The following is a 19,030-nucleotide window of genomic DNA, read 5'->3' on the forward strand; positions in this document are numbered from 1 at the left end:
ATTACTGGGTGGCTTAGGAAAGAAAGCTAAAATAATAAAATTCTCAACCCAACCCACCCCGCTGCTTGCAGGGGGTGGCGTTTCCCCTAAAGTGTTTTGTACTTCTGCAAACCCTGGAGTTGCCCCAAAAAGGCAACTTCAAGGAAATTTTAGACACTCCCCCCTTTTCTCTTCATTTTCCCCTACGTGTTCACACACAGTCCAGTCATTCAGTAGGGAAGTTCTGGAGATTCCCATCCACGCTACTCTTTGGAAAGAGAAGGCGAGCGAACGCATCCAGCCCGTCTCTCCCCTGCAGCCCCGCGAACCTTTTCCTGCGACCTTCGGAGTTACGCAGACCTGCCGGGCTGAGCGAGGCGCCCCTTCCGCTCTGTTCCGTGTGTGTATCACGTGCTCCAGCGCTCGCCCAATCAGAAGGCCCGGGGCGCAGTTCAAACCGTCAGGCAGGCGGTTGGTTGGAGCGGACGTGCCGGTGTCGCTCGGCCTGGGCTGTCTCCCACCGGCGGGTCGCGCGATGGAGAGCCGGGTGGTGTCTCCGGGTCCCTACCGCGCCACCAAGTTGGTAAGGAGGGCGGAGGGAAGGGGCTGCGGCCCCGGGTGGGAGATGTTACAGGAGTGGGACGAGAGGGAGGGCGAAGAGCCTTGAAGGGAGAGAGGAGGGGAAAGAGTTCGGGCTGTCAGTCGCCTCGTTTATACAGAGCGGTGCGCTAGCTAGCAAATCCGTCGTGTGAAAAGTCGTCCTTGGGGGATGCTGCACACGCGACAGAGTTCAGGAGTCAACATGCAGCTTGTCGGACTCTGTGCTGGAGGTGGGTAACCCGGCGCCCTCTAAATGTTTTGGACTACAACCTCCATAAGCCCCAGCCACAATTATCAAAGTTGATGGGAACTGTCGTCCAAAAGCATCTGAGAGGCACCAGGTTGTCTGTTCCTGGTCAATGCCATAGGTCTGTGCGTGTTACAGTCATCACACATGCAGGTTTTTTTCTTCACGTCTGTATGCTAGTAAGTCACGCCTGTTTGCGACTCCTACAAACACCACATGTACATGCAGATCATTCACACACGTTACACACAACTGTACACAGGCTGGGGGTTGTTTCCTACCCCAAAGTAGGTTGCATTTAGGGGCACTAATAGAGTGATCCTGTACATGCCTCCTTAGTAGTATGTCCCACTGAGACTTACTGCTAGGTAAGCATTTGCAGCCTAAACGTGATTAGAAAGTTCCCAAATCCATTGTTATTGAAGTAGGCAGTCTTAATTTGATTTGCCCATTCCCCTAGGAGTGCATGCTTAAGATCACATACACAAGGCGACGGTTAATCCATATTGTTTCCAGAGAGTTAGTTGTGTTCATCTGTTGTATCAAAAATAATAGCCTTGTGGCATCTGAAAGACTAATGAATTTACTATGGTATAAGATTTGCGGACCACAGACATGTGAAGGTTGTTCCATATATGTTCAGGAGGGGACAAAGCTGTGAACAATAAGGAATTGTCACTATCTGTTATTTCTTGCCTTTCATTTTCCTCTGTATATAAACCCGCCCCACTATGGCTACATACACATTTCTCAGGATAACATTTAAGAAAAGCTTATACCATAATAAATGTGTTGGTCTTTAAAGTGCCGCAGGACACTTTGTTGTTTTAATCCACATTAGAATCACTTACATGCCTGCATTGACAGGGCTAATGTGCAGCGAGTGTTGATAATAAGTGGTGCTACGGCAAAACTTTAGCCTGTATTGAAGAACTAGGACTTTGAAGAGATCACATGACAACCTCTTTGCACACTTATAGAATCCATGTTTCAGAGCACCTTTATAGTACTGTGAATCATCATTTAGTTACCCAGTAAAGACCTTTTAACTGGTCTGGCTTACTTGCAGCTGAGGTGGTTAAAAGGTGGATTTTGAGTACAATTTTGACAGTCTTTGCAGCTGAGGTGGAGATTCCACCCTGCATTAGTAATTCCTTGATACGTAGCAGAAGGGTTTTTTGTACTTCTGGGGGTTTGTGCGTATATGATAGGGAACTTTATAATCTCATAAACTCTGTTCCAAATTACAGATTATGGTAAGGATTTTGTTGCTGTCTGGGGAGGGGGGCATTTTGAAAACCTACATGTCACTTCTTGCTTTGCAGTGGAATGAAGTTACTAAGTATTTTCGGGCCGAAATGCCACGACGGAAACACAGGCAACACTTCAAAAAATATGGGAATTGTTTTACTGCAGCAGAAGCAATTGACTGGCTTCATCAATTACTCAGGAATAACAGAAATTTTGGTCCAGAAGTTACTAGGCTGCAAACTATTCAACTGTTAAGGAAATTTCTCAAAAATCATGTGATTGAAGATGTAAAAGGAAGATGGGGCTCAGAAAATCTGGATGACAACCATAATTTGTACAGGTAATATGCTCTCATACAGTCAGCATGTGGGGGGAAATGGATTGATCAGAAAATCTGGATGACAACCATAATTGGTACAGGTAATATGCTCTCATACAGTCAGCATGGATTGATCGAATACAAAAGTTCAATTGATTTCCCTATTTTTGAGATTCCACAAAAGTAGCGTGGTATGAGTTTATTCATAACTTCCACCTTTAAATAACATATGGAATCGAAAATTAGCTGAAGTACTACGTTGAAAATCTAGTTGTATGATGTAGGGCTGGTTCACATGATCAAATTAGTCATGGTGATTTCTATTAATTCCTGGTGTATGCCCAGTGCCATTTCCCTAATTACATCCGTGTCATCTAAACCCAGGTGGCATGGTTTATTTGAGTGGGGAAATACCCGCAAATAACTAACGGGCTTGTTTGAGGAGGAAATAAATAATTTTCAAATAACAGCCCATGGGTTATTTGGGGGTTATTTTGCCTAGGTTTGGATGACATGGCAAGTCGCTCTCAGGCAGATAGACAGGGAAATGGTGCCTGGCATGCGCCAGGGATTAAAGTGAACAACTGTGGCTTATTTAAGATACCATAACTTGTTTTGATCATGTGAAATAGTCATGGTGCTCATTATACTTGTAAAAATACCAGGGACAGTGCATTTATACTGGCCTGTTTAAATCCCAAAATACTTCTCTCTCTAGCTTACAGTATCTGTATGTGGCAGATGCATCTACATCAATAATTATTAAATTTATCAATTGTCAGTAAATATTCATGCTTTTTGAAATATTTTATTATCTTGGAAGGCAAACCTCTCTTCAGCATAGCCAGGAAGCTAAATTAATGTTGTGTTAAACTGATATATTGTAAAGTTGAGCTTTTATGTGTGAATTATAGATTTCCTTCAGCTTCTCCAGTTAGAATACTGCCACGTCGATGTCCATTGAGTGAGAACACTGATAAAATGCCTAAAGGCACAGAAAGTACATTTAAACTACGACATTACTCCAAGAGGACGCCCAAAAAATATGAATTTCAGGAATGTCAGGTAAATTATTCCTAGCTAGCATTTAGCTCATGTTACATTTAGCTAATATTAATTCACAGACAGATGCACTGTGCACTGTGTGTGCATGATACATTTACCAGTCAGGTTCCTTGGCAACACATAGTTGAGTCATCAGTAAATCTGTTTAACCACAGACAATTGGATATTTGCTTCTGAATCTGCGGGGGAGAATTCCTACTCAGAGGTGACAACAGTCCCAACTAAACCCAAAGTATGGATGAAAGGGCTCATCCCATTCTCGACACCTACCCATTTAGACTAGGATATCCCAGAGAAAAAGGTTAATGTCCTACACTGAGTGTGAAGTTAGGGGGCTATCCAATCAAATAATCACAGGAGTCAGAGTTCAGCAGATGGGTATCTTCCTCTTTGAATGTGGAAGAAGTGTCCTGCTCCTAGAGTACCTAGGACAGGGGTGGGGAATCCCAGGCTATCCTGGGGTCCCAATCCAGCCCCCTAGGGTTCCCTATATGGACACACACCCCTTCCCTGCACACTTACACACATTAATTGATTGGCGGTTTCCCAGTTTTTGTACATTTTTTCCCAGTGTAAAAAGTTAAAATGCCTCTCCTAAAGCTTAGTTACTGATAGTAAGACCCTTAAGCTACTAGCTTCTCTGACATTGAATTCAGACTTTACGCTAAAAGAGGTTCCCCAACCCAGCCCTAGGAGATTGTTTCTGTAAATCACCATCCTTGCCCTGGGATTCTACAGATTGAAAACCAGTGTGTGATGAAATATCTGTCTGGCTAATATCTACTTGGTGCCTTGTTTTTTTCATTTTAAAAACCTCTTGACTCAGGCTAGAAGTTTTTTGTTGTTTTTGTTGTTTTTTTGACAAGGAGAGGTCCTCTCTAACCAACTCCAAATCTTCCTGATCTGAGTGATACGGTAGTATTGCTTGCAGAAATGGTGCTGTGCTGTGTGCCGGGAACAGCTTCTGAGCCCTGCATGGCCATGCAGGATTGCTGTTAGCAGGATTGCTGTGATAGCAGATTCTGAACTTTCAATAGACTTACTGCTTTGTTGTGGGATGAATGGCCACCTGCCCAGTGATTTGAGTGTGGAAATGAGCACTAGCAGTCTCCTTCTAACCGCCAAACTCTTCAGTTATTAGACAGCCTAAATGACCCTGTCCCAGCTCTTGAGCAAATTTATAACACATTTGTTATTGGCCCTTTGTAGGAGAACATAGAAAATATGAAAAGTGAAACAATGGAAGAGGAGAAAAGGTTGGCATACGGCAGGCAAATAACCCAAGCAGACACTGAAGAAATTTGGAGAAACATTGTTTTGATACAGTGAGTATATGTGTGGTCCCTCCTATCATTTCCCATTGTACCAAAGAGCAGAATTTTTAGCTTCTGGGGGAAAGATAATTGTGCTTCAAAGCATTCTTTCAGTACAAATCTTGTTAGCAGAGCATTTTGACAATTGGAACTTGCAAGCTTATATAGCAAATAGTTGCAGTTCTAAACATCAGTACACCTACTAAACTGTAAAAAATACAGGTACATTTTAATAACTTGCCCTATTAAATACGGCATGTATTTAGAAGAAGGAACTACTTTATCATAGAATCATAGAATAGCAGAGTTCTAAAGGGCCTACAAGGCCATCGAGTCCAACCCCCTGCTCAATGCAGGAATCCACCTAAAGCATCCCTGACAGATGGTTGTCCAGCTGCCTCTTGAATGCCTCTAGTGTGGGAGAGCCCACAACCTCCCTTCCATTGTCGTACTGCTCTAACAGTCAGGAAGTTTTTCCTGATGTCCAGCTGGAATCTGGCTTCCTTTAACTTGAGCCCATTATTCTTGAGCCCTTTAACTTGAGTCCATTATTCCAACTTGTGTTGTCTCTGAAATGTTTCATAAAACTGCTCCTGGACTTTGAAGATACCTTCTCTCTGACTTCTTACAGCGTTTTCCTGTCTGCTATAAAGAATATCTCTTCCCTTCAATATTCTTCATATTCTACACGGGAATTAGTTTTGGACTGGAGTAGGCAATCTTGAGCCCTCCAGGTTTTTTAACTACAAATCCAATAATCCCTATCCATTGGCCATGCTGGCTGGAGTTTATGGGAGCTATGGTGCAAAACATCTGGAGCCACCAGATTGCCTTATCCCCCTGACTGGACATTATGTTGAAAGCCAAGGTGGATTCACTTGACCACCCTTCCTCTACTTTTTTTCCTTCTACGTTTGAGATGCTTTTTTATTTATTTATCTATTGTCACCCAATGATGAAGTCCGCATGAAACATGACATTGACCACAGGCTATCTGGTATGAACAACATTGTAAAAAGATCATGTTGACCATTTCAGTGTTACTCAAGCCCCAAGATATGTTGAATCTTGACACAATCCTGCCTTCTAGAGAAACTCCAAAAGCAATTTGCTAATTTATGGCACTCTGCTCCTTTCTCCCCACAGTTTGCAAACTGTTTTAGGTATACCATCATTAGAAGAGGTCTTGCACCCAGCACAAGTAGTTCCTCGGTTCATAATTTACAACATGACTAATACAAGTAAACGTGGCATTGTTCTTCTACATGACAAATCAGGCAAGTTATGTAATCTTGTTTTTAAAATATGGGGGGTGAGGGATTTCCATAAACACAACCAAACTAATGTTCTTTTCTCTGGGTGCTTCCAGGCAAGGGTTTTATTTTATTTTTCTTTGTACAACCCCCGCCCCCCCTCCTGTTAAGGTGGAATAAATGGAGTCACTGCACAATATATCCTGATCGGTAGTGCTATGAACTCTTCCTCTGAAAGCACTCTGGGAATATTAAAATCTAAAACCAAAAAATATTTTCTGGGGTGCTGCAGTGACTTCAATAGAACTTCTAGGTAAATATGGTTTAGCATTACATCCCAATGCCTAAGGAAGAAGGAACAAAGTTTTTTCCAAAGTCTCTTTGGAAAAATATCTATATTGAAAAGCAGGTGAGAAGTAGAAGAAATAAATTAAAATAAATAGAGTTTAGGTCAAGAACTTGTACCATTTCTCAAGCTGCATATTTTTAATCTGCTTATCTGTTAAAAACAAGTCAGTGTGGTACAGTGACTAGGAAATCTATGTTCAAATCCCCATTCAGGTATGAAGCTCATTAAGAAAGTGGCTCTTGGGTGAGTGGATAACTCTCGGTCTGGCCCCCAATGTCACATGGTTATTGTGAGATTTAAAATGAAATATTAGTATCTTCCCATGTATGCTGTTGAACTGTTTGGATGAAGGATGGAATGCAAATAGGATAAATAAATGAAGTCAGTTCTTGGGAATGAGAATGAGAACTGGTAAATATTATTTTTTTTCCCCTTTCTTGCAGAAGACCTCCCTCACTGGGTGCTATCGGCTATGAAGTGTTTAGCGAACTGTAAGTTAAGACAAATGTTGTTTGAAACATCGGACGCTCAAAAAACATGTTGAGCAAGATAGGAATGATATACTGATGACATCTACCGTATTTTCCGGTGTATAAGACGACTTTTTAACCCAGGAAAATCTTCTCAAAAGTCGGGGGTCGTCTTATACGCCGGGTGTCGTCTTATAGGGCGGGTGCTGTAACTTCCGCTCGCCTTCAACCGAAGCCACGGGCTCCTGAGCTCTGTGTGTGTGTGAGAGAGAGAGAGAGAGAGAGAGAAAGAGAGAGCAGGAGGGAGGGAAGGAAGGAAGGAGGAGAGCGAGGGGGGGTAGGAGAGCGAGGGAGAGAGGAGAAGCGGCTCAGCGAGCAACTCCTGACGGAGTCTAGCCCGGCAGTGCGCCACAGACACAGACTCGTAAACCGGGAGAGAATGAGAGCGTGAAAGCAGCACCAGCCTTCCTCAGCTCAGGCAGCTGCTTCTCGCCAGCTGCAGGCACACAACTAGAGCAGGGAGAGGAGAGGCGGGGAGGGGATCCTCCTATCATCATCAGTTCCAGTTTGGTTGACAGCTTAGAAAACAAACAGCATGGCAGCTCCCATGGGTTTATTGTCTTATCCTTCCTTTCAGCTTTAGAGTGAATTAGGAAAAGTTTAATCCACTTGCACTGTTTTATGTTTACATGTTTGATGACAAACAGACTTATGTTTATAAGTGACAGTTTTCCTGCTAAGTACCTGCATGTCATAAGCATTTGAATTAAAATTACCATATTGAAATCAAATCTGATGGTTTTTTTTTAATTTTTATTTGGTGTGCGTTGGAAGAGGGGTAGTCTTATACGGCGAGTATATTCCAAACTCTGTATTTTAACTGGAAAAGTTGGGGGTCGTCTTATACGCCCAGTCGTCTTATACGCCGGAAAATATGGTATTAGGTTCTTTTGTTCTGAGCATCATGTAATCTGATTTTAGAAGAGGGCTATGAAGAAAATAGAATAAAGGCCAAAAAGCCAATAAATGAGAGAGAAGTAATGGCAGCGTAGTTCCATACAATGCAGAGCTGCACCACTTAAAAGAATTGCCTTGGTAGATCTTGTCGAAGGTTCATCTAATGCCATATCCAGTAGTGTCCAGCCAGATTAACTGTGGTTAATTTTAATTTTTTCTACACATTAGGAAATACAGTTCTATTTGTATAATACTTGATATACATAATAATTAACGTAAGGTTTTTGCCAAAGCAACACAAGGCTTTTCCTCTTATTGTTTTTTGTTATTGTTGTAATTTTTCAGGTGTCGTTGACATCAGTATTACCGACATTTCTTTCCTTTTGTGCTTTAGGGCCTAGAAATAATGACATGAGCCAGCCAACATACACGGGTTTTGAACGAGATGTATTCAAAACAGTTGCTGACTACTTTCTTAGTCTCCCTGAACCTTTGCTTACTTTTCAGTACTATGAATTATTTGTGAACATCTTAGGTATGTATATAGTTTGGTTGGGATGCCACAATGTTTGACTGAGAAGTGGACTAAGATGTCATGAGTCAGCCTGTATATCTTAATTTTCACTCTGGGCATCACAATTTTCAGAGTGAGACATGGCTGCCTTCTTGGAATAAACAATCCTCTCTATATGTTGAGGAATTTTGGTTTTGCGTGCGAAAATAAAGTAATCCTAGTCTTTGTACTGAAGGCTGAACGTGGAATGATCTGTTATGTGTTCTTAATCTTGCATATATGGGCTAACTGTTGCATGTCTGTTCGTGAATATCTTCTGACTGAGCAAGTGTTATTTCAACATCACTAACATTGAAACTCGATTTTCTCTGCCTTGACTTTTCTTATTATGTTGCTTGTCTTGTTTTGTCCTGTTACACTGCCTGCATCTGAACTTGTATTTCATTTTCTGATAGTTTTGTGTGGCTACATCACAATTCCATATAGATCCAGTGGGAAATCTGGTACCCGGAATGACTTGGAGCTTTCAAAAACTCCGCATTTAAACTCTTTCAAATCAACTGAATGTCTACTGCTAAGTTTACTCCAGCGTGAGACTGGCAAAAAAGATGGATCTGAGACTTCTGAAACAGTTTCTAAAACGTGCACAACTGGAAAAGGACATGCTATAAAGTTGCAGCACTATAACGTGGCTTGTAAAAGGGGCACTATTCACCAACTAGCAGGTGGCAGCTGTCAAAATCTTTCAAGACTGAAAAATGAACAAGCTCTGCCTCTCAAACTTAAGGCAAGATGTTACTCTTTGGAGGGAATTGCAGAGACTGCCTCAAGCAAATGTTGTAAAGATGGATTAAAAATGCATTCTCGAGCTGAAATTCACATGATGCCATTCCCAAGTAATGAAAACCAACTGTTGCAATCCGAGTATAAGCCAGACTCTTTGTTGGATCTCTGTTCAGATCACGTTAGCCAAAAACAAACCTCTGGCACCAAGAGGGTTTCTGCATCAAGTGTTCCTGACCGAGAGCTGTCTAGTGCTAACTACAAATCAAAGCCACTTTGCAGGTCTCAGAGTTTATATGGAAATCACCATTCCAGTTGGTGTGGCATCCATGCTCCAGTTGCGGAAATCACAGTGAGACCATATCCAGTAGTTCCTTTTGGCCAAACCCACCAAAGTACTACCAGGGAGGTTGCTGAAATAGGGATTAAGCCTGGGGGTTCTGATATGGCCATCAACAAAAGGCTCTGCAAAAGCACAACACAACTTTCACAAAGCACGTTTTCTCCCACCTCCTTTCTGTTGACTGGCACATCACGTAAGATTGCTTTCCAGAGCATGTTGTTTTTTGTTTGTTAGTTTTGTTTTTGGTTTTTATAAACTAACTAGTTTATTTTCTGCTTTTTTTTGCCAATCCCAGGGTTTTAAATTATTATAAACAGGTTTAACAAGGTTTGTCAAAAGAGATCATATGGCCTGGGAGGTTAAGTAACTTTTAAACTAATATTTTGCAATGCAAGCATCAGTATCTTCTGCAGTGCATGCTAATGCAGAGTGTGTGTTCTCCTTTCAGTGCTTTGATATTTCTTTAATTCATCATATCTGTAACTAGTAAAGTAACTTTCTCATCTACACAGGATCTAGAGAAGAGAGAAATTGGATGATAACTTTAAATCACTAGATTAGCCTCCCAGCACCAGCTAGATGACTCACATAATTGAATTATAGAGCACGCTTCAGTTGGTCTTCATTTTGTCTAATAATGCAGGTGAAGTTATTAACTTTTGTAGAAGTTATAGAGGGTAATGTCTCCCCCTAATTCTTGATTCCCTAGATCTCTTGCAACCTCATTTAGAAAGAGTTGCCATTGAAGCACTGCAGATCTGCTGCCTGTTGCTTCCACCACCAAATCGCAGAAAACTTCAACTCTTAATGCGCATGATCTCTCGGATGAGTGAAAATGTGGATATGCCACGCCTTCATGATGCAGTAGGCACCAGGTCTTTGGTAAGATTTTCTTGCATGATTGAATTGTATCTGCGTATGTAAAATTGGACCTAAAGTCTCTTTTGTAAATAATATTGCAGTCCTTGATCTTCCTTTCTGCTCTGTCATTATAATGATTAAGGCAGTCTTGGCAAGAATCCCACAAAATTAATAGCCTGCAACATTTGAATAGGCTGGTAGAGGATAGATGGAGAACTTGGTCCCGCCTGCTGCAGTTAAGAACATAAAAAGAGTCCTGCTGGTTCACATTAGGGTCCTGTCTAGCCCAACTTCCTGTTCCCAACAGTGACCAACCAGATGCCTATGGGGAAACTAAAAAGCAGGAAATGCAGGCAGTAGACCTCTCCTGTTTTTGTTCCCCACCAACTGGTATTCAGCGGCATGCTGCCTCTGATCCTGGTGGTTGCATATAGCTATTGATACCATTGATATCAATAGTTACCATTGATAGCCTTTTCCATATTGGTAAAATCCCCTTTCAAAGCCATCTGAGTTGGTGGCCATCACCATATCTTGTCATAGTTAATTCCATGGTTAAACTAAGTACATAGTTAACCTATTTCTTTACATGGGGCGGGGGGCTTCCTTCCTCTGGCAGCACACTTGGTTCTTATGCTGGGCTCAGAGAAGAGAGGGAATGCACACACACACACACACACACACACACACACACACACACCGCCACCAGCCCACTGCATGCAGTTCCTTGTCATCTCTGGCATATATGACTTGGTAAGGAATGCAATACTTGGCACAAATCTCTTTGTTTCATAACAGCTCGTTTCAATGCTTCCAGATGATACAGACATTTTCACGATGCGTACTGTGCTGTGAAGAAGAAGTAGACCTCGATGAGTTGCTTGCCGTAAGATTAGTTTCCTTTCTAATGGACCATCATCAAGAAATTCTAGAAGTCCCAACCTATTTACAGGTTGCAGTGCGAGACCACATAGAAACATTAAAAAATACCCAGGTGAGGAAAAGGGTTAAAGCATGTCTGTTACTCTTCAGACAGAAGCTCCTATGATCGAGAGGTGTAACTAGTGAACTTGCTGTTTTTTTCATCAGCTTTAGTTTTGGAATACCCTCTCCTAAGTTACCCACTTAAGACTTTTACTTAAAATGCAGGGCTTGGCAGTTTCTAAACAGGATAGTGTCGGCGTGCTGTGCTATTCTTACTCTCACACTATTTCCTTCCTTATATAGACGTGATTGCAAAGACATACATATATGTGTGGATGTAAGTGTGTTGGGGCTGTGGCAGAGCATGCAGAAGGTCTGGTTCAATCCCTGGTATCTCCAGTTAGGACTAGGAAAAAATCCTGCCTGAAACCCTGGAGAGCTGCTGCCAGTCAGTGTGAGCAATACTGTGCTAGATGGACCAAGGGCCTGACTCAGTATAATAAGGCTGCTTCCTATGTGTACATGTAGATTTGCACATGCGGTGCAATATCTGTACTCTTTCAAAATCAGTTTGCAATGCAGTACAGGCGGGTTTCTGCTTGGCACAAAGACAACAACAAAAAGGCAAAGCCACCCATGTCCAGAACCATCTGACAGAATCACAATGACTTGAACATAAAATTGCCTGGTTTCAGATATATTGTACTACACTGACTGTCGGTCTGATGAATGGGGGGGGGGGGGGGCGGAAACAATTTTTAAAATGCTTTTTGACAGCCTTCAGGTCATGTGTGAGATAATTTGCTGTCTGGCTTTTAATAGCCAAGCATCAGACTTGCTTTAATATTGTCTCAAATGACATTGTTCCACCATTTCTTCTCAACTCTTCATGCACTTAGTTGGGCAATCAGAGGTACAGTGGCCTGCAACAAAAAGTGGCAGTGTGAAGCGCTCTTGTTCAGTGTTTCTGCCCTGCCCTTTTCCAAAAGACTCCATTCCATTCATCCTTCCTTTCCAATGGTCAGCCAGTATTCCAGGACCACTGACCATGCTCTGTCTTCATTGTACTATTTTGGGGTCTCCCCTCCCTTTAAAAAAAACAAAAAAACTTATTTTTTACTTTCTCAAACCCTGGGGGTCCCCTGAGCCTGCTGATACCTGATTCTTGTGTGTAAATAGTGCAATTTTGGCTTTATAAGGATCCTCACTCGGCTTGGGAGCATTTGATGATGATGTTGCGTATTTGGTGGATACTAATGAATTAAAGGTTAATACCACTACACTAGGTCCTCCTAAGTTTAAAAAAAGGGGGGGCGAGATGTTGCTGTTGTTTTCTTGGGGGTGGGGGTGGGGTTCAACACTGTAAGCAGGTCATTATTATTATCCCCCTATTACAAACGGAGGGTTGAGAGAATACTGGCTTATTGAAGGCTCGCTCAATAAGTTTCTAGCTCAGATTTGAACACTGAGCAATTGCTGTTCACAAATGCACTGCACTAGCACAGGTTAAATTGCCAGGAACCTCTTGCTACCCTGTTTGTCTTTGCAGATGGAATGTCTAGATGAAGAGCTGAGCACCATATTCCCAACTTACTCCTACTGCAAGAGGATAACATCTCAGGAATTTGATGAACAAAAGATTTATACTTCTCAGGCAGCGGTTGCGGAGCTTTTGGAAAACATTATTAAGGACAGAAAATTATCTCTGAAAGACAAGAAGAAAAAGCTGAAGCAGGTAATGGAATATACCTTTAGTAAAACCTGCTTAGACTTCATTACTGAGCAGAAGGTCCTTTGTTGCCGTTGGCACATCCATGCTGGAAACCCCTCTGTCTGGAAATAAATGCTTGAGTGGAGAATCCGGGACTGTTTTCATTTTAGCTCTGTCTGTGTTCCAAGGCTGCTCCAGCTCCATTTGATGTTGCCACATTAGCTATAGTGATGCAAATGGGGCTCATGCTACAACAACTCTAGTGGCATCTCATCCCTGGCAAGGAAGGCAGAGCTCTGTCCCAAGTTGCTGCTTTAATCTTGTTGCTAATAACTTGGGATTCTGCTGGGGCAGGGTTTTACCTGCACATCAGACTTTTGTTGAGGTGCAGCTGGCTGTTCCTCTCTGTCCCAGAAGTCCCTTGCACAGCTGCAAGAGGCAGCAATGCTCATTATATGAGCTACTATCCCAATGAAAGTTGGACTAACTTGCAGCCCCGTAATGGAAAGAAATAGCACCTTTTTACATGGCTGGAACCCCCGGCAACAGTGTGGAGAATTGGATTATTGGCCTGCAGTGATTGGCAATTCATTTTACAAACTGGATGTGCATTATTATTTATTTATTTATTTATTTTTATTTATCATATTTATACCCCGCTCCTCAGCCAAAAATGGCTCTCAGAGCGGCTTACACTTAGCAAAAAAGACAGTCCCTGCCCTCAGGCTTACAGTCTAATAAAGACATGACACACAAGGAACAGGAGTTCAGGAGGGAGGGAGGGGGGAGGAGAGAGAGAGAGTCCAACAGGAGCAGGCCATGATGTTTCTTCTGCCTGCTCCTGTCCCCTTGCTCTTTCTTCTTCCCCACAGGGCCAAGATGACAGTTTGCCCTGTGGGGGTGGGGGAAGAGTCCAACAGGAGCAGGCCATGATGTTTCTTCTGCCTGCTCCTGTCCCCTTGCTCTTTCTTCTTCCCCACAGGGCCAAGATGACAGTTTGCCCTGTGGGGGTGGGGGAAGAGTCCAACAGGAGCAGGCCATGATGTTTCTTCTGCCTGCTCCTGTCCCCTTGTTCTTTCTTCTTCCCCACAGGGCCAAGATGACAGTTTGCCCTGTCATTTATTTATAAACTGGATGTGCTTGCTGGTTGTTGTTGTTGTTATTATTATTATTAATAATAATAATATTAATAGGGCAGCATAGAACACTAGAGTTTAGTCACATTTTCTCCCATTGCACCCAGCCCGATGCTGTGCACATTAACTTGAGAAATAACTCCCACTAAGTTCAGTGGGACATATTTCCAAATAAGTTCATAGGATTGTTGCAGCCTTGAAGGGGTTGAAGGTTGGTAGCCAGTTTCTGCATCAGCCCTCTCCTTTGACATTACTAGTACTCTGAGAGAAATCCTATGGCCCCTAGATGGCATCTTTGGATGTGGGGGCATAGATGCTGCAGATCTCCTCCAAGGCCGAAGACAGAGCTGCTGTGGATCTCCTACTCTGCTCCTCCTAGCTGCTACAGAAAACTCTGCAGCATCCCCCTCTCGTAAAGTCAGCGATGCAACCTGGGGAGGAAATGGGTGTGATGGAGGCGGGCCAAAGGGCAAGGAGGGGAGGAGCCATGCAGCTGCCAGTTCCAAAGGCGGCCTCTCAGGTCCTGTCCCTGCTCCCAGCAAGGGGAGTGTGTTAGATTGGAGCCCTCCATCCGATGGGCATGTCTCCCATAGTGTTGTGCCCTGAAATGAACATCTTTCATTATGAGAGAGAAAAATGCATATTATGCTCAATAAGTAGTTGTTTTTCTCGGTGCTTAACTTGGTTTATTCGAGGTCTTTGGACACAGTTTATTGTAATCTGCTTTGTGGTGAAGTGCAACCACTTTGGCAGAGCTGAATACAGAGGATTTCTGTTCTTCCGCAGAAAACCGTTGGGAAATTCCTCTGAGCAAGCTACTGCACAGAACTGTACTTGTCCCAGAACTAACTAAGCAAGTCTTATGACTGGAGCCCAGCTCTGAACAAGCAGCTTTTAAATGACCACCTTGTTGTTGGTACTGTTCTCTGTACTCTTCTCTTGCAGTCATGCAGACTTTGTGGGGCTTTGAAATGCTTCTTAACTTCAGCCAATATTTCAATAGAGTGAAGCTATTTTATTCTGGTTGGTTAAAAAATAAACACCTTAAGCCAATATTTTGCAACACGGTCAGCCTTTAAAAGTCTGACGACATTTGCTATCGTGATTTGATTTGCCCTAGCCCCAGAATGCCATGATTAGCCAGTTGTGTCTGGGATACACAGCTATATTGGCTGATGCCTCCTCGGTTCTTCAGCCATAAAGGTCAGTCCGTTTCATCACTGATGTAGTTAGATCCATTCTAAGTTGCTAGGAAATACCAGAGGAGTGTGTTCAGCAAAACATCAAGGAGTAACGGGCTGAAAGGGAGGCGGGCAGGTTGGTTGGTTTGGAAGCTGTCATCACAGTTGGCACTGAGCCACATTGAAGAGCATCCATTTCTCCATCCACACAGTCGTATTAGCTTTTATGGATGCCTTCTGTATGCACTATTTACAGGCACACTGCTGCGTATAACTATGGGTATGCAAAATGCATCTGCTCTTACGCAGTTTTATATACAAAGGAGACATGGGCACAAGACCCCAGTAGCCCATTACCGTAGAATAGAGGAGAGGACCAACCATTGTTTCTCTTCCAAGTGCTGGCAAAACTCTCTTTCCCAGCCCTGGGAAGCTTCCTACTTGGAGCCGGTTGAATAAGCATTCACCAGCTGCCAAAGAAGGCCCCAGCAATACAACCGCTTTTACACATGCCTAGTAAGTCGGTCCCGGCTCCAGTGTTCTAGTTGGATCCCTCTTGCCCCTGGGAAATCGCTGAAAACCAGACTTGCCCATCTCCGTGGACGTAAGCATGTCTTTTGTTTTTGTCAGTTCTCTCATTTCGTTTGCACTTGCATCTTGCCAGTGGGCAGAGTCTCAAGCGCAGTCATGGCAGAGCTGTTCGGATGATCAGTGAGCTATGTGGGGCCTTTATAAGAAGAGCATTTGGGGGGCTTAAAGAATTGCATGACCAGAATGGGATAGACCGTGTCATGTTTCAAGGCAGTGGTCAAAGGCAATACTCATGTACCCACCTCCACTTTTTGCCTTCTCCAAACATGGGCTACTTGTAGTCTTTCGTAATTCTTCATTAAGAACAGATAACCTCAGCTGTACCTAAGTCTGACCTCTAGTCCCTTTATTCCTTCTCCTTGAGGCTCTGCTTGTTTGCAATGCATAAGGATGCTCTAATTTATGGCCAATGTACCCTTGGGAACTTTTTCTACTTTTTAGAAAGGTTGTGCTTATAAGTAGTCAAAGGCTGCAGAAAGCATATAATACGATATAAAACCTGTACAGTAGCTGATCTTAAGAAGCTGTGGGAGCCAAAGGACATTTAAGAAGAGACCTGCTGGATCAGACAATGTGTGCATTTGAATGACTGCAACAGGGGAAGAAGCCATCATGGCTGTTCCCCTTGCTACCACGAATGCCATATGAGTGACCACCATTTGCATTATTTGTCACACTGTTGCCTGAACCTGGCGGGCAGCACAGTGGGAGGGGACTTTGTACCCAACCGACAACTTTACTGCACATTGTGTGTTGGAGGGTGGGTGTGACACACACACACCCGCTGTGCACCAGGTTGGGACGATATGGCAACTTATGCTGCAGTGCAGGGAATACTGCAGATGGAGGTCATGTGCAGTGGAGGAGCAGTCACAATGGCTTCTAACCCACTATGATAGTCCAAGCGTCCATTAATACCACAGTTGTTTCTGACAGTGGTTACCCCACAAGCAGATCATAATATCAACTGCCCCACCTGCCGCTTTGTTACCTAGCAACTGGTATTCCAAAATATACTGCTTTTGCATCTTAAATGTTTCATTTAGCTTTGAGAAATCTGTCTGAATTTTTCTAGTTTAATTTTAATGCCATCCCGTGGCAGTGAATGCCATAATTAATCATCAGTGTTTCTTTTGTCTGTCTGGCATCTTGTAACAATCAGTTTCATGGGGTGACCCAGCGATTTAGTATTGTGAAGGTAGGGAAGAATTCTCTCTCCATCTGCATAATTTTATAAACTTCAATCATATCACCCCTTCATAATGATTTTTTTCTTGGCTAAATAGCCCTAAATGCTTTAACTTTTCCCTATAGGAAAAGTGCACCAGCAACCCTGATCATTTTGGTTACTCTTTTCAGTACCTTCTCCAGCATTCCAATTCCTTTTTAGAGATGGGCTGACCAGAATAGCATATGGGTATTTCAATTGTGGCCACACAATTGATTTATGTAAGAGCTTCCTTATACTGGCTCTTTTATTTTCAGTCCCTTTCCTAATAATCCACAACATGGAATTTGTCTTCACCGACAAAGTACATTAAGCTGACATTTTCATTGAGCTATCCAGCACAATCCCAAGTTCTCTAGTTGGTCACCACCACTTTAGACATCATTAGTGTGCGGGGGCGGGGGGTGTTCCAAGGTGCATCCATTAAACTTCTCTTGCCATTTTGTTTCCCATTCACTCAATTTGGAGCCATTTTTTGGAACTCTTCACCATCCTGTATAATTGGGAGTCATCAACAAATTTGGTCTCCATGCTTGTCCCTGACTCCAAAGAAATCAGGGCTTGTTACCTGACCTGACTAGAAAGCACCTATTTCAGTCAACCACTTGTTCCAGCATTAGGGTTTAGCTAAGTTTAATATAAATAATTTGATTATCTTGTTTCACAGTTCCAGAAAGAATATCCCCAGATCTATCGGAACAGATTTCCGACCACAGAAAGTGAAGCTATCTTGTTTGAAGACAAGCCCACCATCAAGCAGCCGATGCTCAGCTTGCGCAAGCCAAAGTTTCGTACCATGAGAAATTAATTTTAATTTTTGAGAACTCATTTCTTTGTTTGGGAAATGTATATTCACAACATTTAAGTGAGCGGGTATGTACAAATGTGAATTTGGTGAAATCTGCCAGAATAGGTCATTTCCTTACCTTGAAATGACAACAATGTTTACAGAATAACCCAACAATTGTAAATACTCTGTTCTTTTTTTTTTTTGTATAAACTGAGTTGGGTGAGATGCAAATGAAGGCAACAATAAATAGATGAATAGCCAAAAAGAAAGAAGAGTAGTAGTTAGTACTACTGAGAAAATAAATCACGTGCTTTTCAGTGTTTTTCGATACCACAAAATGTGTTCATTTTCAATATATATTGTATGGGTTGTTTTTTGTAAGTAGAGGTTTTGATGAGTTGAAAACAAAAGAAACTTGCAAGAAACTTGATTGGATATGCAATTCTTTTTGCATTTTGCACTTAACTGTAAATTGTATTTCGTGTCCAAAGATTGTATGTTCAGTTGTTTAAAAGGCAAGGCAACACACAGCTGAGAACATGATGCATGAAGCATGGTCATGACATTGTATAGAAGATAGTCATCACAAAGCTGATCATTTCTGCACAAGCCAAGCCTTTCAGAGACAAAAGATTATATTTCTTCAAGAGCCATAAAAACATTCTTTTATTGCTTATACAGTTACCAATGAAAGTATGTTGTACCTGTAGTCTTTTGAAATAATTGAAAATGTATGGCTACTGGTCACTTACTTAATTCTTCATGCTAAAACTTGTCCCTGTACTGTCTTTGTTCTTTTTCTTTCGATTCAGTTTGCTGGTCAGAGCCAGATGACGTTAGTTGAACTTAAATTGTGGCTAACTTTTCACATTGGTTTCAGAGGTATCTAACTTAATCTGGATCCAGCCCATTGTGTTCTGTAGTAAGACTAGGCTGCCCAGATTCTCCCCCCAGCCCTACCTCTTTTTATGTATAAACATTCTAGGACTTCTGTGTTGACAAGTATGCATGTCAGTATTTAAGTTAATTTCATATTTAAAATCTTATCAAAATATTGTTCCATAAATCCTGCCCTAATGCTGGTAATGCAGTGTCTTGTTCAGAAGGGTGTTTCAGAAAGAGTGTGTCCAATTGCCAGAACTGAATATTAGCTGAAGGATTTGTG

At 42.4% G+C, this 19,030-nt stretch overlaps 1 protein-coding gene across 1 annotated transcript; it reads left to right on the forward strand.

Annotated features, from left to right (window-relative positions):
• The first annotated feature begins 514 nt into the window (after positions 1-514).
• On the forward strand, positions 515-17,883 carry DEPDC1 (DEP domain containing 1). The gene is made up of 12 exons (XM_063118051.1): positions 515-562; positions 2,152-2,417; positions 3,311-3,461; positions 4,671-4,786; positions 5,921-6,051; positions 6,820-6,867; positions 8,198-8,338; positions 8,773-9,636; positions 10,153-10,325; positions 11,122-11,298; positions 12,778-12,963; positions 17,743-17,883. Exons 1-12 carry the CDS (start codon positions 515-517, stop codon positions 17,881-17,883), a joined length of 2,442 nt encoding a protein of 813 aa, XP_062974121.1.
• The last annotated feature ends 1,147 nt before the right edge of the window (positions 17,884-19,030 follow it).

The sequence above is a fragment of the Elgaria multicarinata genome, chromosome 1 (genome assembly GCF_023053635.1).
Source record: "Elgaria multicarinata webbii isolate HBS135686 ecotype San Diego chromosome 1, rElgMul1.1.pri, whole genome shotgun sequence".
Classification (NCBI taxonomy): domain Eukaryota; kingdom Metazoa; phylum Chordata; class Lepidosauria; order Squamata; family Anguidae; genus Elgaria; species Elgaria multicarinata.

Bases quoted from the DNA above. Each gene is read 5' to 3' on its own strand.
- DEPDC1 (XM_063118051.1), top strand. From the start codon at position 515: ATGGAGAGCCGGGTGGTGTCTCCGGGTCCCTACCGCGCCACCAAGTTG. The intron at 6,052-6,819 runs GCAAGTTATGTA...CCTTTCTTGCAG, and splicing joins TCTTCTACATGACAAATCAG to AAGACCTCCCTCACTGGGTG. The intron at 9,637-10,152 runs GTAAGATTGCTT...TTGATTCCCTAG, and splicing joins TCTGTTGACTGGCACATCAC to ATCTCTTGCAACCTCATTTA.